The 22,475-nt window shown below is 37.6% G+C and overlaps 1 protein-coding gene across 7 annotated transcripts in view; it reads left to right on the top strand.

Moving 5' to 3' along the window:
- The window catches only part of Nfib (nuclear factor I B), a 211,011-nt gene extending 188,800 nt beyond the window's left edge, over positions 1-22,211 (top strand). For 4 of the 7 annotated variants that reach the window (XM_051163738.1, XM_051163748.1, XM_051163729.1 and 1 more), the window contains 2 exons: positions 5,915-6,003; positions 20,548-22,211. In XM_051163738.1, coding sequence (XP_051019695.1) covers positions 5,915-6,003; positions 20,548-20,677 — 219 coding nt within the window. In that variant the 3' untranslated portion in view covers positions 20,678-22,211. The remainder of the gene's footprint in view (positions 1-5,914; positions 6,004-20,547) is intronic. The other 3 variants (XM_051163756.1, XM_051163760.1, XM_051163780.1) reach the window with 1 other exon arrangement.
- Positions 22,212-22,475: the final 264 nt, after the last annotated feature.

Below are 22,475 nucleotides of genomic sequence, written 5' to 3'. Positions count from 1 at the left end.
TTTAAGAAATTGCCTCTCTAAGATTTCTTCTTCTTCTTCTTTTTAAAACTAAGACATGAAGTGAAATCCTCTTATAATATTTGTTCTGGCAAATGACAAAGCCAAAGCTTGGAACATAAAAACGATTGAAAAATCAGTCATTAGAAGCAAGCAATTGAAAAGGGACACAAGTGGATTATCAGCAGGCTTCTCAGTGGGGTCAGGAAACAGGCTATCAACACTCCGGCCATTCCTATTGTGGCTGTTATCATAATTGACAGCATGACGCAAAAGCCTACCACATGACTTCTGGGTAGGTGTGTAAGTGGTAAGAGGTAACTTTTCACATATGCCTGCTGAAAAGGAAACATATCTAAAGGAAGTTTTAGTTAAACTAATGGCTATGCAAATGTTTAACTTTGGGGCTAGATTTGAAATTGAAAGCAAGAATTCTTCCATCACCTTTCTGGCTTTTATTATTAATTCCTTTAATTGCTTTTTCTGGTTATCAAAGACAGGGCTCTCTGCATAGTATTCAAATTAATGTCAAAATAAAATTATGTTTAATGCAGCCTTAAATTTCAATCAACAAAAACACAAAGGGAAATTAATTATCTTCTTTCTTGAAAGACGCTCTCAGTGGGAAAATTCTAAAGATGATATTTACAACAATTTGAGCTGCACATGAAGCTCAGGGTAGGCAAGAAACAGTGGCAGGCACGGTGGATGCAGCCAGTGGGGACAGTGACAGGCATGGTGGAGTTGGGACAGTGATGGGTTTGGTAGAGTGGGGACATGCCAGGCATAGTGAGTGGGGAGAGTGGCAGGCATGATGGAATGGGAACATGACAGGGATGGTGGAGTGGGGTCAGTGACAGGGATGGTGGAGTGAGGTGAGAACCAAGGTTTAGGAGTCAGGACTTTGGTCTTTGCCTTGTGGTTGGAACAAGTGTGTCTGAACTTTGGACAAGCCTTGAGAGAGGAAAGGGTTGCATACCTCTAGCATTCTTAGATACTTTGAGTTTCATAGGCACGAATAACTTCCATCAAAAGGAAAGGACCCTTTATTTTTCAACTTTTAAGCTATGACTTATAGTCAGTGACTTTGATGAAGTTCATGGATTATTTATAACCATTTAACTTCATTCTATTAAGTATCAAGAAGCATGGCTTCAGAGATTGACAGGAGTGACTTTAAGCTACCAGGGCGGTCTTGACTTTTCTTCTTGATGGTTTCATTGTGACCATTTTCCCTGTTCATTAATGCTCTACAGCATCCACTCACAGCTCATTCTAGATGCTCCATAGCAATTAGTTAACAGTAATAGAAGAAAACTTTACCCATCCAACCAATACGTGGAACACATGAACATTCAAGTGATGGTCTTTTAACACTCCTCCATCAGCCCCCTCCCCCAATCTGTTACCTTGAACCATCAGGAGAAATGGGGGAACTCAAAGAGAACATGAAACATACAATTCAAGGTATTCCCTTGAGGGTCTCGTAAACCTAAAGTAAAATGAAGAGGGGAATTTTCTTGTTTTGGTAACTCAGTTTACCTCTGATGGCTTCTTGGTTCCGTTGGGAGCTCTTGTCACCATGGAGGGCTGGCTGTGCATTGTCTTGTCACTGAATCCGGCAAAGCTGGTCATTTCCTTTTTGCTTTTACTTTTCTCCAAGTTGCTATGAATTTAATAACTAAAGTCCCTATGTATAACAATAAAGAGCCTTCATCTCAGTATACAAACTTGAATTTAAGGTCATATTAATTCTGCATGGCTATCAGCCTCTTAACATACTTATCCGAGTATAGTACCTCAGGTATATCCATTGACTTGTTTCTTCGTATGCTGATTTTTCATTTTAATTAAGTAAGCAGTTGAGATTCCTACCGGGCTCTGGACTATGTAATAGCAGATGAACTAGAACTTCTGATCCTCCTGCCTCCACTTCCCAATTGCTGGAATTGTAAGCATGCAGCACCATACTTGGTTTTATGTGGTCCTGGGGACCAGGGATCAAACCCGGGGCCAAAATCCCCTTCAAAAGGAGGAACTCCAGCCTAAGAGTGTATCCAGGGAAGTTTTCATCTTCACCTCTTTCTAAATACTTTGCAGTAGTTTTTATCTGATCCCTATACACATCACTTTTGGGGGGAAATCCTATTTCTTTCACTTCCTGTTTCTTTTTGGAATACTGGTACCTCTTGCTTTTATAGACAGTCTTTTATTTTTGTAGGTACATATAAGTTAAATAATTAAAACGGTATGTGACTGTGTTTTGTACAGATATACATATTATTAACTCTGACTTTCAGAGTATCAAAAAAATCAGAATGGGCCCTTTCTCTACACAGACACTAACAGGGTGAGTTTCTAAGCTCACTTGCATGTGGTCTTTTATTCTCCTATGGGAGAGGAGATCACATCTTGTTTTATAAAGTAAAATACTTGGAAAATCACACAGAAGTTTTAAACTTACAAAAATGTGACTGAGATGAAAGGTATATGTTTATGTACCAGTCTGGGAGGCAGAAGCAGGCAGATGTCTGTGGGTTCGAGGCCAGCCTGGTCTACAAAGCAAATCCAGGACAGCCAAAACTACACAGAGAAACACTGTCTCGAAAAACCAAAACCAAATCAAACCAAAATCAAAATCCAATTTCAAAATTTCATTAGACATAATTGACAACTGAATTGTCAATTTTCTTAGAATAATAACTCGACCATTGATTCTCAACCTTCCTAATGCTGTGACCCTTTAATACTGTTCCTCATGTTGTGGTGACCCCAACCATAAAATTATTTCTTTGCTACTTTATAACTATAGTTTTGCAGCTGTTATGAATTGTAATCTAACTATCTGATGTGCAGGAGACCTGACATGCAGTCCATTTGAAAGGGTCTTGTAACCACCAAAGGGGCCATGAGCCATAATTTGAAAACCATTGGGATAGACTGTCACTACCCTAAATCTAAAAATGGTTGTTACCTATTATTTAAAATCTATTTAAAGTGAAATTGTGTTTAGCATCTTGAATTATCATAATGAACTATTTCATATGTTATCCTAAAGAAGCTTACATGCATTTAGTTTGAGTCTTTCAGTATTAAAAATCTGTCCTGAATTTGCTTGGTCAAAGAGTGTCTTGGCTAAATAAGCTACTTAAATAGCCTGATTTGTGTAGACATTCCTGTTGGTGAAATCTTTGCTGATTAATAGCTGATTTTTATTTTAGTTATTTAACTGTTTCTCTTACCTACACTCTTTAAATTTTTACTTTATTGGATAGTTTATTAGTTGAAAGACAGTTAATAAAAAAGATAATTAAAAAAAGAGTGAGAGAGAAATGCTCTTACTCAACTTGGCTCAAGTGAGCAATAATATACCAAGCTGGCACAAAGATTTGTCTCCTTAGATGTTTTGAAAGTATATGCATTGCTGGCCCATAATATAAATAAATACATTCAAATTATATTTTGAAATTTTAGTTAATGAATGAAAATTCATTCAATATAATTAGTGTCTTGCCAATTTCTTTAGCATTAAATTATCATTAAATACAATCTTTGATAAGTTTGTATATGTTTAAGCATTTTTTTTCTGTTTTTGAGAAAAAATAACTTTAAGACGTCTAACTGTGTACATGTATGCATATATATTAGTGATAAATAGAAAACAAATGTGTACATGTATGCATATATATAACTAGTGATAAATAGAAAACATATAACTATGTACATATATGCATATATATATATATATTGGTGATAAATAGAAATAGTTTGGTTTAGCCTCTTTGAAAGTGTATGTAGGAAAGAAAAGCAAAAAATATATGTTGACTTTAAATGTTCAGGATGAAGTCAAAGATTGACCACTTGAAAATTTTAGGAGTGGTTAGAGAAAAAAGCAGCCTGCATGTAAGTAAGTAGCCAGTTTACAGAAACATCCTACCAGAAAGACCGTAGTGGCTCAGCCTTGTCCGAGCTAGCCCATGGAATCTTAAGGTTTGGGCAGAATTACCAGCCTCCAGAGAAAGTAGGTTCCCCTGGAAACTCCACTGTAGCTAGCCACTAGAAGAATTGGTTGCACTGTGCCTGAGTAGACCACTTGTTTCTTCACAAGCTGACCGCACTCAAAACTGGCATTCTCTGGTGAAAATGGGTCAGTGGGTGGCTCCCAAGGTGACCTTATATGAGTCAAGTTCTTTTCTTTTAAGGCTCATAGTTTGAAATGCGTTCCACTTATTTCTAAAGATAAACACTGTGGCCTAGCACGTTGATTCTGTTTAGAAGGCCCACTCAGAGAACTCAAAACAAAACAAAACAACAACAAAACAACAACAACAAGCCAGAAAACAACCCAAACCCTGCACCACTGGATAGACCTGTGCACCCGGTCCTCAGGAGGCTGAGGACAGCACGTCCAGGGACAGACTGAACTACATAATGAGGTCTTATGTGTCCACCTCGCTCCCAGTCCTGTCTCCTTAAAAACAAATCTTGCAGTGCTGCTTCGCACACAGTATAGACTAAACACATTTTCTTCTTTGCAACAGCAGAAATATGTCATCTGTTTAAACATAAGTATATACTTTTCTCCTTTGTGCGAACTGTGGCATGTTTCCAGGATACCTACTTTTCGTTCCATTTATTTTCTGTTATGACTTCTTTATAGCATCGAGCACTCTGTTCCTCTCCCCCTCTGTCTACCTGAGGGGACTTTTTCCAGGTCTTCATAAAACTATTTTTACTTTAAACACTGAAGTCATTTCAACGCACCTTTGAAATTGTAGATTGCATGCTCAGAACAAGAGCTATCCTCAGGGTTTCTCTTAGGCTGTCCAGACACTGGAGTCTGATGGGAGGAGACCGCGATTTCAGCACAGAGTTAAGGCAACTGGTCCCGAGTTTAAAGGCTTTTGGCTACAGTCACCATCTAGAAACCCTCACGGAAGAGGGGCAAGCCAGCTTCAGTTAAGGCAGCCTCTTTTCTATAGGAGATGCAGTTATTTATAGCCTGACTATCCAAAGGTTAAAAACCACGATTTTTTAGTGTGTCCCCCCCTCCTCCCTGCAATGGCAGATAAGTTTACTTCCTTAAGCATAAAAATAAGCAGTATGTCTTTTCAATAAATCTGCTAGCACTGTAGGGCAGCTGTTAACCAAACAGTACTGGATAGGGTTACTGGGAAGCACTGGGAAGGGTAGACCGGATGTAAGCATCTGGGAGAATTTGTCTCAGGCCCTGTCTAGCGGCTTTCTCCACTTTCTTCAAGTGCAGGCAAGCATTTCCAATGCCACAACTCTGAGTTTTACAGAAAACTCAAGCTCTTTTTTTTTTTTTTTAAACTCTTCCCTAGCAACGCCACTTAAGGTAAAATGCAGTTATTGACATGAAACCCAGAGGCCTCCCAGCCTCTCTACCTGTTAGGATGAACTCTTTCCTCTAAACTGCATGTCTTCTGTTTTGCAAACTGCATGCTTTACAGATATTGATTATTTTACTCTGCACAGATGATTTGGTATGTCGGATAGAAAATAAAAGCAGCATTTTTTTTATTTCCTTTCTAAAATAATCTCTCTATTGAACATTATTAACGTTTTCTTTTATTTCAGCTCAATTTCTACTCTAATGCTGGCTAATTGTTACGTTCTAAGCACTTGTTTCTCTCTATGCTTTAATTAATGGAGAAGCATATTGCAATAACTTTTTTTCTAAGGGAAAGTCTGCAAATTTTGCTTTATAGAGTAAGATTTTTGTTTTGTTTTGTTTGTTTGTTTTGTTTCGTTTAATTTGTTTGTTTTCTTTACGTTGCCTCTTGGGAAAGTAAGCGTAATGCCATGTTCAGTTCTAGTTTGCATGTGTTCATTTAAATACTAAAAACTGCAGTACTGCTCGATCCATATCTGACTGCTAGGTTTCAATTGACAGCTGAGGATTTGTGACTGGACCATGAATCAAAACGGCAGGCATTTATACCCCAGTACCAGTGAGGATACATTGGGAATTACTTGGCAAAGGTAACATTTTAATTATTTCCAAACCTGCACTTACACTTAAAAAGTACATGACCTAGAGTGTTTGTTTTTAATTAGTTGTTCAGAAAATATGATAAAAGTTTAGTTGTTTGGCTATGCCACCCCTCTACCCCCAACCCTCTCTTTAATTCCTATTTAATGCAGAATCAGATTACTCTAGGACTGGCATATGTTAACTGGTCATTGGAATTTCTCAATACTGTCAAATGTTTGGGACGATATATAACATTTTTTGGTGGAAGTCAGAGGATTGTAATATGACATTTAGATTTAAGGACCTGAAAATGAAATCATAGCTTTAGGCACGATATTTCTGCTACCTGAGGTCAAAACATTGGTTTGTTTGTTGTTGGTTTTTTTGTTTTTTGTTTTTTTTTTTACATTATATGTATTTTCTCATTTCAACTCTTTCCTCTCCCGCTAACGCTAAGCCTTTTTAGGATCATTTATTCATGTTTCAGTGGGGAAAGACTAGAAGAAAAATTTCAAGTCAGTCAGTTTAGCTGTTGTTCAGAGCACCAGTGAGCTTCGGAGTGGGAAGAGTATTCATTGGACTGTGCAGTTAAAGAAGAAATTTTGTTTAAGTGGTTTTAATTTGTTTGCAAAGTGATGTAATTGACTTTATTAGGTTGGCTAAGAAATTTATTTGAAAATAGTTCTGATATTATCTTATGTTTTGGTTTTTAAAAAAATACATGTAAGGTGGTTGTTATCTTTTCTAAGCAGTTTGTATCAAATAAGTAATTTATGCTATGATATATATTAAAACATAAAGGTGAAAAAAAGGGAATAAAGTAATCCTTGAGTTTGCTGACAATAGAGCCAACATGGTTTTTATCCTTGCCCTGATTGTAATCATTGAAATCATTAGTATCTGCATGAAGCCAGGTGCTGAGGTGTTGGTTATAAAAGAGATGTTTGTCAGCAGTGGGTGATGGGCTCAAGGAGCCAAATGTCTCCCTTTACTTGGATAAAAGCTAAGAAGGCAACCTGGATTTTGTTTTTGTTTTGTTTTGTTGGTTTTGGTTTTTTGGTTTTAATTAGAAAAATAGATTTATTCACTTTACACGTGAGTGTTTTGCCTGCATGTGTATTGTGAGCATCCCATGCGTGTTGCGTGCCTCAAGGGTCACACGAGGGCATTTGGTTCTCTGAAATAAGTTAAGGATGGTTGTGAGACACCAGGTGGAGGCTGGGAATTGAACCCCAGTCCTCAATGAGAGCAACAAGTGCTCTTAACTGCTCAGCCATCCCCAGCCCTACACTCAGCTTTTTAAAGTTCCATGACATTTAATTAATTTAACACTTAAGTTATTACAATATGACTTTTCTGTTAAATATTGGTAGTAATATTATCTTTTTTAAAAAATCTAATCTTCTTCCCCAAGAAGCTTATATTAGTAGCAAAAACCTATATAATATATACTTACAAACGCAAGATAAACTTACTGGAAGTATCTTATTTAAATAGTCTCAGTGATTAATGGTACTTAATTAAAATGAATGAAAGTGGCTTAAGCGACTGAATTAGTAAGCTGTTTAAAGTTAATTTAATTAGATTTGATAACATGTTTTCATTAGTTTATTAAGTAACAATCCTATACTCCATGCTTTGCCTATCAGCTGAATGGCCTATGTTCACAAGGACGGTAAATTAGATGGAAGTTACCCATGTTTTTAAATATGACTCCACTGCCAAAACTTTGTAATAGGTAGACTACAGGTAGGCCTTTACTTAATCTAGACTAGGATAGTGTCTATGAAGCACATTAAAACCAAAATGATGTAAAATTTTGGTAATTTATAAAACAACTTGAACTAGGTCTGAGGAGTTTTGGAATCAGAACTTGGTATCCCCCCAAAGCAAAGGTAACACACACATGGGGAGAAATGACCACAATAATTAGTGTTTGGGGACACATTGTTCATCTTGAAGCTTCCTTTCATGCCGAGAAAATTGATGTGGCAACCAGGCTTAGATCTAGTAAGTCAAGTAGGGGGACTAACGGAATTTATTGATTTCATGTTTCCCTTTCTCTTAGGGTACCGATCTTTCTTCAGATTAGTGGATAAGCATATGAGATGGCATGACTGACCAATAAAGCCTTGAAGTTATCTTTGGGTTGTATCTCTTCTTCTTGTCATGACTCAAAGAGGCACATCATGGGTGTTTGAGCTATATCTATACATTCTGCAGGGATTCACTGAATTGGAACCAGTGATGGCAGGCAGGGGTGGTGTGCAGATGTGTGTGGGGGAGTCTGTCCTAAGTATTGTGACAGTCACAGATCTTTGAATCTGTGTCACAGTTCAGAATAAACATGCTTAGATGAGACAGCGATGTGCTTTGCTTTTCTGTCATTATCAAAAATGGACACAGCTGCAGGGCATGGAAGAGCAAGTCTTTAGTCCTAGCACCAAGGAGACCAAGGCAGGCGAGGCTCTTGAGCTTGTGGTCTAACACATGATTTATGAATGTTGCCCTGAAGTTGTTTTTTAATACTTCGTGGATTTTTGTTTCTAGATAGAATACTGAAAAGGAAAATTCTGTCTGTACTACTGTCCCTTTCAAGACAGGGAGTCTCAAGCTGTGGAGTCATCTCAGTAGTTTGACAATACTAAGGAAGATAGATTTGTTCAGCCGGAGGCTTGAATGAGCTTTGACATGGTAGATAGAGAACACACCACCGGCTATGCTTCTTGTGGTTCTTGCTTTTTTTTTCAGTTTATATTTCTATTTATTCAAAGCAATTAGTCATTGTTTTATAAATATCTTGTGGGTTTTTTAGTTAATATTTTTGCATATACTTTATATTATTATACATATATAAAATAAACTACATAGAGCAAGAAGAACCATGAAACAATCAGGAATTGTATTGATGTTACATTCATAGTGTTTTGGCTATTTGTATTTGGCAGCCTAGAAAGAAAACATATTCCTATCTTGGTGAGTCTAAAATTCTGAATCAATATCTATCATATCTCATCTCTATCAACTTAAAACATCTATCTAGACCTAAAAACATCTTAACCCCTAAACAACTAAGCTTAATTGTGAAACTAACCTGTTTGGTCTTCAGCCCTATCAGAGACTTGAGAAGGAATAAAAGACAGGGTAAGCAAAGCTTCAGTAGTTCCTGCCTCATAAATGTGTCTATCAGATATATTGGGCCAGAAGGCTAAAGATGATGCTCCAACGCTATAGAGAGTTATAGGTGACTGTTCAGGCAGCAAACTGTCTCTGTCATTTTTTTCAATTTGGAAGCTGCTTGGGTTTTTTTGTTTGTTTGGTTGGTTGGTTTGGTTTGGTTTTTGGTGGGAGTGTTGTTTACTATGTTTTTTAAATTAAAATAGAACCAGATCACTTTTTCCTCTTTTCTCTCTTCAGCCCATCTCAGCTACCCACTTTCCAATACCCCATGTTCTCCCACTCTCAAGTCGATATCCCCTTTTTCTTTGATTTTTGTTGTTACACAAACACAAATCCACATGTATGTGTATGTACAAATATGTTTATACACAAAGGCAGTCATGGAGACTGTAGATCAGCGGTTCTCAAACTGTGGGCTGTGACCACCTTTGGGGGTTGCACATCAGATATTCTACATATCAGATATTTATGACTCATAACAGTAACAGAATTACAGTTTTGAAATAGCAATGAAAATAATTTTATCGTTGGGGGTCACAGCAACATTAGGCACTGTGTGAAAGGCTCACAGTATTAGGAAAGTTGAGAACCACTGCTGTAGATAGAAAGGCCACAGCAAAGCAAGTGTTCGGATTTGCTTTCTTTAGTTGTGTGTGTTGCCACTTTGTTTGTCCTCACTTGCTTTCTCTCCTGTTGGAACAGTTGCCCTCTTGAGGTGCTTCTGTGTCAGATGTGGCTTCTTTGGAGGGCTGAAAATGGCAGGGAGCTGTGTATATCCTGTGTGAGCTAGAGATCTGCTTGCCACATGCCACCCCAGCTCAGAAACTCCCTTGGGCAGCAACAGAAACTGTTCGGCCAAGTTTCCAAGGACCTTCTAGGTTAAAATCCTCAAGTTCTTTTGTTATTGTTGTTGTTTTTTTCTTCAACTTAGCATTTTGTTGTCTCTGTCTCTCTCCCTTCCTCCCTCCCTCCTTTCCTCCCTTTCTCTCTCTCTCTCTCTCTCTCTCTCTCTCTCTCTCTCTCTCTCTCTCTCTCTCTCTCTCTCTCTCTCTCGTATACACTCACAGGCTAAGGGCTTACTCATACCTAGATAAAGTGAAATTTCCTTCCTAAGCGAATAGTCACTTGCTAGAGTTGATACAGAATACAATGCTGAAGGTCTCACTTCACTTGCATTGGTGTATTCACCTTCTTGGTGATGGGTTGCTCAAGCTGGGTACTGCTGTGTTTGTTCTTTATCATCCTCCTTGCACGAGTTCTGTTGTTTTTGTGCAAGTGCCTTGTGTGGATGTAAACACATAGAAAAGTTACTTGCTAACTGACTCGCTTTGTTGAGGCCCTAGCCAGACTCTTGCTTGAACTTTCAAATATGAAGGACCAGTATAATCAAATGAAAAAGAAAGCTGCAGGACAGTCTAAGAATAATATAAGCATACATTATTTAAAAACATTGCATGGGTACTTTATGCAAAGGAGAAACTCGATTTATTGTTTCATTCGCCCTTCACCCTTTAAGAAAACACAAAGCCACAAGTGAGTGGTTGTATGTGTCTGATGGCTTCTATAAACATAGAAGAAGCCTTCAGATGGCTAAAGTAAACACGAGTGTGTTACTGAAGGATATGTTTACACAAACCATTTGCTCAGCCCCTGAAATAATGAAGAAATGAAGATTTTACTGAAATAATTGGAAGGATTTTTTTTTTATTGTGTTTCTGCTTATGCCATAATTGAATTGCACCAAAGAGACTTTTATCAGCGATTTTTCCACGTTACATGTGTTCCCGTTCCTTTCTAGGAGTCGAATACTTCATCCTGTCATTACTTTACACATGTTTTTGTAAGAAATTGTCGTTTATTACTGCAATTCCAGAGAGTTGCTTGATTTCCCAAGAGAAGTTTAGCAGCCAGTAAAGGTTATTTGGATCTGGCTGGTTAGGAGAAGGAGGGCAAAAGGAAGGGGCAATCGTGAGCATTTCATGCTCAGTTTGTCATTGTGAAACCCTGTTTACCAGTTCCCTCCATGCTCACACTGTTTTCTTTACAAAATGTACGTTCTTTACCAAAGACTATAAAAGAAAAACTTAAGGATAATTTTTAATCGGTTGCAAATTATACGTATTCACAGATGTATGCTTATACATACAGCTGCATGGCATGTGCATGATAAAGGCAAATGTCCAGTCCCATCCTTAAATAGAACTAAGTTAATTTTAATTTCACTATTACATTCTGACTATTCCTGCCCATCTCCTAGGTTAGCATTTCCTGCTCAGGATTTCCTATCTTGACACAGAACTGCGGTTCAGCAGCTGGGTTGTTCCTGCAGTTCCTGAGGGGAGCTGGATTCCCGTCACTGAGTCGTCTTTTCAGCTGTTAGCTCTAGAGTGTTTTCAGACTGTTCAAATTTTTATATACCATTCCGGATCCCTAGCCCCACTCTGGGACTAACAGAAATGCTGATAAGATAGACATAGGCACATGCTTAGTTCAAGGCAGAGATGTGTGAGCAGTGTCCGGTAACAGGGCAGCTAGCTGCTGCTTCTCTTTGCGTCTAGCAGTCTCCTGAAAGCCCGGACTTTCTTTTCTCATCAGTATGCCTTGCACCTGTCAGGAAATCAAAACTAAAGTCGTTAGCATTTTATTAACATGATCTGAAATAGTTTTTTACAAACACACAGTGTCTCTGATCTGGCTATTGAGAGCTTGTAGTTTTTCACCTACCTTTCTCGATTTGTAAGGAAAGATTTGTCCAACTGGACGTTTCCCTTTTTATCTCCACAAACTCTTCAGAACACTTCCTAAGAAATTAATTGTATTCCAGCCAGACTTGCATGCTGCCATCCCACAGGAAATGGGTCAGCAATCCATTAAGATGCCATTAGATAATCTAATTTGGAACTTAATCTCTAAATTAACCATGCTCCATACTTGAAGCATACTTGAGAGAAAGAAAAAAAGTTTACGTTTGAATCGATAGGGGAGCCGAAGCGTGAAGAAGGCTGGTGTGGGTTTTTTTTTTTTTTTTTTTTTTTTTTTTTTTTTTTTTTTTTTTTTTGTAGCTGTGGTCACGTCTCAAGCCGTCTGGTAACCAGGAGAAACCAGACATGATGTAATTCCAGATTGAACTTGAACTTGAGGGACTTAGCACGGGGAAACAATGGACCATAGGAATCAATAATGTCCATTTTCCACATGATTATGTCTGGAGCTTCCCGTCAACCTTTCTGGATGGACAGTGTGACCAAAACGAGATGATCCAGGGACAAAATGTTAGAGGAAAGAGAACAACTTTCTCCATGGTATTTTTCAGAGCAGCACTGCAGATTCCAGCGGGATTAGAAAAGTTCCTGCTCTGCAGTAAAGCAGTGGTCTGTTCAGAGCACTCTTTGTTCGCCTAGGTAGGACAAACTTAATCTTCCGTTTCCTGTCAGATGGTTTTTGGCAGCCAAGCCCGAGAGGGAGGAGCAGGATTCAGAACATTCTCAAATGCAAACCTTACTGATTAACCCTTTGCTGCTAAAGGAAGTGTGCTAAATGCTGACCTTGTTTGAAGACGGTTTATGCAAAGCACCATATAAATATGCACATTGGGCGCTGAGGAGGTCAGCTCTGTCAGGGCCCACACACCATTACTTTACTGTTGTGATTTCAGAGCTGGAACTCAGTGTACTGTGAACCAGGTTGTATTTAAACAATAGAGCTAGAAATGAATATGTTTTTAAATAGGAAATGTAATGTTGTAGAAGGAAAAGCAAAGGCCTGTTGAATTTCAGCACAGCGAATAATCATAATTATATGTACTTGCCGTGTATTGGAAACTGCAGAAAGGCAGCCTTCTCTCCCTCCCTCACTTTGCTTTAGGAGTTCTTTGCACATGTGAACACAGTGAAAGGCCCAACGTCATAAATCCAACTCTTAGCTCTGTCTTACTCTTCAGAATCCTGATATAAACAAGTCCTCTCTTTCAGAGCTGAAACTGTACAAACACTGCTGGGGTTTGCTTTTAAATAAAAATAATTTGTGAAAGAGACTCCTGCCACATTTCTCTTTCGTTTAGTATGCCTTTGGTGAGCCTCTCTGTGAAAGGCACTATTCTGGAGTACCATTTTTGTAGGGAAATGTCTGCAGTTGAAGAATCACTTATGCAAATAAGAGAGGCAGTAACCCTCGAAACAATAGCATTGAAAAGGAGCCCAGGGGTGGAGAGGAATACAGACTAGATAAATGCTGGAAATCAACATGTGGGCTTCCCTGCAGCATGGTCTGTGGGAGGATGCAAATAACTACAGTTAGCCTCTAACTCTATATGTTTTTAATTGGCAAAAGCATCTCACCGCTTCATAAGTTTATATATTTAAGTGTTCACTCTGTAACCAGTTTGTAATTAATCACCTTAATAAACTTTCTATCACATGGTTTTTGTTTTTGTTTTTGTTTTTGTTTTTGGCTCTAAAATATGAGCAAGATCAAATCAAGTTTTGTTTTGTTTTTTTTTAAATAATGCTTAATTTGGCTAATTGACGGGAAGACTTTTTAAAAATCCTATTTACATTTAGGTGTTGAAAGCAAGCAAGTTTTTGTGACTTTTCCATGTGTGGGTCCTCTTGTGGAAGGGCCTTCTGGGGTCATGAGTGGACGCTTCTGTAGGAAAGGAGCAGAGCATAGCAACGGTCTCGTCCACTTGTGTAGCTGCAGTGTGCCCTATGGAGTCATTACTGCTTGTGCTCCATTAACGACTTCCCTGGTGGGTGCCATCTTTAAACTTGGGAAATACTCTCACGTGTGCATGCTGAAGTGAACTCTTTTTTTTGTTTGTTTGTTTGTTTTTTTGAGACAGGGTCTCTCTGTGTTAGCCTTGGCTGTCCTGGGCTCGCTTTGTAGACCAGGCTGGTTTCGAACTCACAGTGATCCGCCTGCCTCTGCGTCCTGAGTGCCTGGGATTAAAGGCGTGTGCCACCACGCCTGGCCTTGAAGTGCACCATTAATCCAGCAAACCCAGAAGCAAAACCATCTGAGACAATTGACTACAAACCAGTGAGGTTTGACAGCCTACTGGTTGATACTTTCAAACGTGTGGCTCCCCAAGGATTGGCACCATAAAGAAGGCTATTTACCTACTTAGTTAAGAAATGAATACATTTCTCTTTCATTACTGGCAAGTGCTGTTGTTTGCAGTTAGATTCATTCCATGAGCCACCTGCAGTTTATGATATTTGGCGTTTCCCAGAGAGCACACAGGGGTCCTTTGCAGAGCAGGTAAGAGCTAGCCAGGGAGCTTTCTGATGCAGACTGTTACAAATAGTGATAATAATTAGAAATCATCTTACATGCAAATCGGACCATTCCAATAGCGATAATGATTGTTAAGAATGGGAAAAATAAATCAAAGAAACCCAGGACCTTTATAAAGCTTATAGTGTATTTCACTCTCAGTCTGGCCTCATTTAAAAGGGGCTCAAAAGCAAATTACTGTCACACACCCATCTCTGTACATACATAAAACAAAGGCACATATTTTTGGCTGAAAAGCAACGTGTTGGATAAATAAATCATAGTTACACATATGGAAGTTGGGCTCAGGAATTGTTCAGGAGTTCTAGTGCATCTAAGGGTCAGTCATAAGCCATTGGATATCTTATGTAATTTACCTACAGTAGAAATATAGGAATAAAAAATTAATTTTTTTTCCACCAAGAGGGCTGAAGCAAAGAGTATGGGTAAGAATGCAGAGCCAGGGACTGCCATACTGTGTCTGAGACCCAGGCTTCTGCAGCCTAATTCTAGTGTACTGTTGGGCAAGACTTCAAGCTCCAGTGTCGTCCTCCACAAACTAAGCGTGAATGTTTATTTTTAGGTCCAAAACGGGTAAGGTAGGTCAGTCACAGAGACCAATGCCTGGCAAATTACTCATACTGTGTAAGTGATATGGATTAGATGCCACATTCTTTGTTCTCACGTATTAATAGCTTCAACTTGGAGCTTCTCATTTATTCTGTTCACTGATGTGAGTTTTTTTTTTTTTTTCACGAGACAGTGCACAGCCTTTGTGTTTTATGAAAGCAAGCAGCTGGTTGAGATGCAACATCGTAGATCTAGACTGAACTAACGTACCTATGCCTAATTCTTCCAGACATGTTTTTTTTGCTTCAGTAGAGAAAATACTTTCCTGTATATGTTGGAAGAGATGTAAAACCATCATGTTGGTAATTTGTCAAATTGTTGTTTGACCAAAAGAATAACAAGTAACACCTGAAACTGCTACAAAAGAATTGAAGGCTAATTTTCTGAATTATCATTTTATATGGTCTTCATGCTTCCTACGCCGTTGTCTGTTTGCATCACTATCTGTTAACCGTAGGGCTGCCGGTACATTTGGACTTTGTATAAATCTGCCAAACCTTTGTGCTCTGTTTCTTAGTATTTTAAGCTTCTTAAAAGAATACCTATAATCTTTGAAGGAAATGCAGTTTGTTAATCTAAATGACCAGTAGTGTGATTCCCCTGGAAAGTATTAGTATAATGAGAATGTTGACATTATATGACCTAACAGGTGGACTGTCTAATTCATTATGAAAGGAACACCAATTAGTAATACGTGGATTGAGCCATTCTTCAAATACCTCTCACTGTTTTAGTGACCTAATCCTAATAGGTGAAGTTTTTTTTACTTTGCTTCCTGTTCAACTTAATGACTTCATCTATGTTTATTTGACACCCTGTAGTTCTGGTTGGTTATTGTGTTCAAAGCCAAGGAACCAATCACTTTTGGCCTTGAAGGCACTGTCACAGTATGAATAATTTTTTTTAATGACCAACAGATGTTGTTTTGGCACCCACTGCAATTTTTTTTTTCTTTCATTGAAAAATAAAAAATCTACTCCTGTAGTAGAACAACTACAGTTTATCTAGATTAAGAAGTATAGATAGAGTGAATTTTAAAAGTATGGTTGGACTATGTATAAAATCTACCAAACCTTTGTGCTCTATTACTTAGCAATCAAGTTTCTTGAGAGTTTCGAACCCCTTTCCCTCATAGCTTTCATTGTAGTGTTACCTTGGAACTATTTTTGCTTTCCAAGAAGACAGATCTAAAGAATCTGAGGTTGTTACCTCTGACAAACCACTTACTCTCTCAGTGTGCTCACTAATCCCTTTATGGGTCAATGTAGATTATGGCATAGTTTGTGTAGCATATGGCAAATTCATTGTCTCCTGAAGCAAATACATTTGCCTTAAGAAAATTCAGCTCCAAATGTTGTTCTTTCCAAGGTTGGACCAACCTGTGACTTTTCTAGAAGGCAGTGTGGCATAGTGAAATGGCCATGGGACACAGACAGAAGAGTTAAAATCTGAGGGCTACATGGGTGAGATTGGCCTTAGTTTCTTTACGCATGAGAGGGGATACTAATGGCCATTTCAGGAATTCATAGATGAAACACCAAAGATGGTGCCTTGTGTTCACCAGCATGGTTATCATCTAGAAATATCTCCCTTTGTGCTAATTCTATGAATCGAGTCATTCAGAACTCTGAATAATATCTAATTCAATGTCTTCCCTGTTATCCAGAAACTGTCCCTTAAATTATTTGATAAGTTTCTTCAACAAAGATGAAACCCCAATGTAAAATGAACCCCTGACTATCTCCTAAGTCAACGGAACTGGCTTATGCCTTTCCTGTTGGGGATAATCAGTTTACATAGTTGGTCACAGTAAAGTGAATATATATTCCAACATAGCCACCATTTGTTTCTGAAATGTTGATTTAGCTTTTAGCTCTTGTGTGTTTTGTATATGATAACACTTCATATATGTCACAGAATGCCAAGTATTTTGAACTTTTTGATCCTGATTTTCCACATGTGTATCGTTTTCTGACTACTTTTATTTTTAGTGGTGATGGGTAGCAAGTGTTTTCTAGATACATGTTATCAAGTTTTAGTAAGATTAATCTTTCTTTAGTTTATCTGAAGGATATTTGACATTGAAAATCTAATGATAGGGCCGGGCATGGTGGCGCACGACTTTAATCCAAGCACTTGAGAAGCAGAGTCAGGCAGGTCACTGTGAGTTTGAGGCCAGCCTGGTCTACACAGCGAGTCTAGGACAGCCAAGGCTACACAGAGAGATCCTGTCTCAAAAAACAAAAACAAAAAAAAAAAAAAAAAAAAAAAAAGAAAGAAAGAAAGAAAAATAATCTAATGATAGCAAAGTAAACATAAGCTTGAAGATACATATTGCTGTCTTAGTTTTGGGCATCTTTTCAGTTATATTGTAAAACTCTTACTAGTCACAGTATAGATTTTTTTAATTAAACATACAATGATTCATATAATTTTTCCTCTACAATAAATGAAGACCAAGTCATATTCTTATACATACCCGATTTGCATGTGTAAATGTGTAGATGTTAACATTTATTTGTATTAGGGAGTCACAGCCTGGTGGTGCTTATGCTTTCCCAGTTAAGAACTATAAGAATTTAGGTGTTGCGTTTTTTAATTACGTGATTTAGTTTGGTTTAACTTTTAACATTATTTTATAGCTTTGAGTTACTTTTATCAGGATTCCCCTCCTCATACCAAGCGAACTGCTGTCAAAGCTCTAATGCATGTTCCTTATAGGTCTGAGCTTGACCTGTGAATTGGTGATAAGAGGCTTGTAAAACTCAGCCATGGGGTCTGCATAGTGTTCACATTTGAGGTTTATTCTACCCTACAGATTTGTAAACAGTATCAACAAACATATTACACACTGCAGTGTTGGTATGGCTGTAACATAGGCCAGGAGATTGAGAAAGTTTAACTAAACATTTAAATTAAATTTGGTATGCATTCTACCACATGGGTCCTCTGTACGTTAGGAGCAGCCATTTATTCTGCATTCTTATCCTCTCTCCAAGCATTTGGTAGATTTGCCTTTTTAGGTGCCACTCCTATTTTTCAATCATTAATACACTCTCTCCAAAGCATGCAATCTCTAGATGACTCTACGAAGCTCATCTAGTTGGGGATTTTTGTTGACCTCAAAAGATGGCTTGCTTTTTGTTGATGGTGTGTTTTACTGCTAAGAATTATCTGTTGAATTACTTTTTGCTTTTGACACATGCTTTTTTACTTTAGGTTAAAACTAATAGGTGGCTATTTTGTAATTTGCCCTATTGTTAAGAAATATTCTCATCCATGACCAGATTCCATAAGGACAAATAAGACTGGGCCATTTTTTTCCTGTGATGTTCACCTTTCAGTTAGTAAGATAATTACAGATAACAGATGATTCTGATATGAAGTAATAAACACTGTAATAGGACTGTGTACAGAGTGCAGTGTAGCACAGTTGAGGTGAAAATAAGTTTCTTGGTGCATTATGTAACATTGTTCCCAGTCAATGCTACAAACTACAGAAATAATTTTGAAGATGTGTGTAGGAAGAGAGAAATATGTGAAAAACAGTCAAATCTCTCTGAAAAGATTTCAGTAAAAATATGCACAGTCTTTAGAGTTGGAGTTATTTACCAGCTAAGGAAGACATGTAAGTTGGTGTATTATTTTTCTGTATAACCTTGGTACAGAGCATGTCAACTTTAAATTCAGAGATACTCAGTTGACAATATGTTCATAAATACGGGTAGTCAAGGCCCACACCTTTTAAAGATAGCTTAGTGTGGGTTCAAGCCATTGATCCATTTGTACAGAATTTTGTAACACATCTGCCATATGCAAACGATTAGCAAAGTAAGAGTCAGATTTTGCTGGTATTGATCTGGTCATCTAACCACAGGAAAAAGAGGTCACTAGTTTCTTTTCTGTAGATGCATTGCTCACCAGTATGTACTTAGACATGTAGAAATAAGCTACGTTTAGTAGTATTGAGGTATCTTTAGAGTAAAAAAAAAATGTTATGTATCTGGTTGTTTAAATCAAAAATTGTTTCTTTGTGTTTATTGCTTGATGCTTTCTGTGCTTGCAGGAGTCAAACATGAGCAGAGAGACGCCTAGGTCGCTAACTACAGTAATAGTTTAGTCTCACCTGTTGTTTTAATAGTATAGGATACTAGATAACACTTAAAACATGGACCACGTGCCATGCCAAGCCATTGCTGCACTGGGCACAGAATTGTCTATATGATGTTTCACTGATACCGTGATACAGCTGACATTAGCTCCCAGTGGAATGTCACTATAAACAATGCAACAGATTAGATACACCCCAAAATGTCCTGGCTAGGGTGTTTTGTGGTGTTATAAATCTGGCAATCCTTTTCTCCATATGATACTATTATGAGAAAGTATGCCAGGAGCAACTAGAAATTATTGTTTTCTTCAAACTTGCTTTTAAAGCCCAAACCAGCACAGGCCGACATACAGCTGACTAGTGAGAGATAGCACTGCTGGCTCAAGTCACCCCCCTTCTCTTTCAGGTCTCCCTCAATGCACCCCAAATATGCCATCATTCCTGGTAGTGAAATCTGGGAATGCTTAGGCCCATGTTGCCAGCCAACTGAGGAAAAAAATGAATTGAAAGGAAAGCTTTGGTTTTGTGTAAGGGAAATTATATAGGAGAGCAAGAAAACACCAGAGAACATGCAGCCCCTGTGCTGTACCCCACAATGGGCTTTTGCACAGAATGCGACCAACTGAGCTCCATGTGGTCTAAGATAGACACTCATTTACCTGTGTAAAACTCTTCACTTACGTAATGATAATGAGGCATTTCAAATTTCATACCATATACGGACCTGCCTGAAAATATATTTTTTCTCATGTGAGTGAAAAGGATATATATTTTATTACATTTTAAATGTATATAACCCAATAAGGCAGATAAACTCATCACACCCAGAATGTTAAATACAATTAAAGTATCTAGCAAACTACAATAGTCTGGTGTTGTGAGAAATTTCTGCTTTTCTTTTTCTCCGTTTGAACAATAAAAATCATACTATATTTGTTACACTGAAGTAGATCAGATATTTGAAAAAGAATAGCCTTAATCAAGTAGAATTCAGCAGTTGTGAATAAATCCTGTTTTGTGTTTTTTTCAGCATCTCAGATCTTCTCGTGAAAGCAAGAGTTCATATAGATTATATCTGTTATGATATTTATGTATAAGCTAGATATTATCATATGTAGTATGTGTGTGTATAATATATATAATTTTTAAAAGTTGATGCATGCTATTAATGTTTAAATTTTATTAAAATTTTAATTTAAAACAAAATTATAAGTTGTAATTTAATGCATTTAGAATTTAAAATTTATATTTATAATATGGCTGGCAATTTTAACATTGTCTTTTTTCTTTTTTCTTTTTTCTTTTTTTTTTTCTTTTTTTCTGTCTTCCCTCCCTACTACCCTTCTCCTCTCAACAGTCCTGGTACCTGGGCTAGCTTGGTTCCCTTTCAAGTGTCAAATAGGACACCCATCTTACCGGCAAATGTCCAAAATTATGGTTTGAACATAATTGGAGAGCCTTTCCTTCAAGCGGAGACAAGCAACTGAGGGGAAAGAAACACAACAGTAGTATAAGAAACTTAGGGGAAAAACACTCAACGAAAGAGAAGAGGAAGACTGAACAAAACAGAAAAAGGAGAGAAACAGAAGAAAGAAGACTGACTATATAGACCAGCATTGCAGCACGTACAGTCGCTAATTCCCTTAAGGTTGAAACTCTAGTGACACAAAAGGGTCGATGATATCTCGCTGACGCTAGACTGCAGCCCCTGCAACGTAGCCTTTGTTACATGAAGCCCGCTGGGAAATAGATGTTCTGTCTCTATGACAATATATTTTAACTGACTTTCTAGATGCCTTAATATTTGCATGATAAGCTAGTTTTCTTGGTTAGTATTCTCGTTGTTTACGCATGGAGTCACTATGCCTGGTTATGTCACCAACGAAGGCTAGGAGGCGGCATCAGAGAGGCTGGGGCAGAGCCGTGAGCCAGCCAGCTTATAAGCACTCTGATTTCTAAAAGTTAAAAAAATACATAAAATCTCTGTAGCCTTTAGTTATCCGTACAAATTTATTAAATTTTGGCCCTTAACCCAGCCTTTTCCAGTGTGTAACCCAGTTTGAAATCTTAAAAAAGAAAAAAAAAAATGAAAAATAGGAAAAAACAAAAAAATAGTTTGAACTCAAAGGCTCTATGGAAGAAATGCCTCTATGTGGGTAAAGGGTTACCTCTGCATGCAACAGTAAAAAAAAAAATTAATATAATATTTTCCCCACAAAAGGAACACTTAACAGAGGCAAGTGCAATTTATAAATTTATATCTAAGGGGAATCATGATTATAAGTCCTTCAGCCCTTGGACTCTAAATTGAGGGGATTAAAAAGAATTTAAAATAATTTTGAGCGAATTTATTTCCCCTCAGTTTTTGAGGGCATTTAAAAAGGCATTAATTCAAGACAAATCATGTGCTTGAAGAAAAAAAAAAAAAAAAAAAAAAAAAAAAAGAAAAAAAAAGAAAAAATATATAAAAAAAGTAAAAACATAGCACTTAGTTTGGCTTAGCTGCAGCCTCCTCAGAGGTCGAATTATTTATTTAAAATTACTGGTTGCATCAAGAACCCATAGGGTGTACAAATGGTTCTATAAAATCTCCACTGTAGAGACAAAGAGGCAGGTAAATCCATGTCACAAGGTAAAGCTTCCAGTGTAGAGGCTGGGAACGCCAGGGCGCAGGGTAGGAAAACATGCTCTTCAGAGAAGTGCCACCAGGGTGCTGGAAACAAACGTGCATGGTGCTTTCAGATATTAGCCTTGTTCAACACATTTCTCGTATTGACAGATCCATAGTGTGCATGGGCAGACACATGTTGCCTCTGTGTCTCTTAAAATTTTAATGAAAAGTACTCTTTCCAGTAATCCTAATTTGCACGAAGATATAATGTCCACATTACGTGCCTTGCCTTGAAATCTAAAAAACAAAAGACAAAAAAAAAAAAAAAAAAAACCCACAAAAGTGACATCACTACACTTGTTTTGCTGCATTTATTATCGTTTTAAATCTTTACCATTTTTATGACAAAATATTTTGTACTCCAGACGAAAAAAAATGTGTGACATCATGGATTTTTTAGACAGTTAAACCTTTATCTCACATTTATAAAGCATATCATGGCTGTGTATAGTTGCCGCTTAAAAATTGTAATCGACCAGCAATATTTTCAGTATTTTGGTGTTTTTTCTATTAACCTTTCATGTTTTTCATCTTCCAATTAATATTTGGGGGGAGGGGTTTCAAATTTATACGAATTATGCAATACCAAGTTTTGCCTATGTAGGTAGTGCTTT

This window comes from Acomys russatus, chromosome 2 (assembly GCF_903995435.1).
Source record: "Acomys russatus chromosome 2, mAcoRus1.1, whole genome shotgun sequence".
In the NCBI taxonomy this organism is placed as follows: Eukaryota; Metazoa; Chordata; class Mammalia; order Rodentia; family Muridae; genus Acomys; species Acomys russatus.
This window is presented reverse-complemented; position numbering and strand designations above follow the sequence as displayed.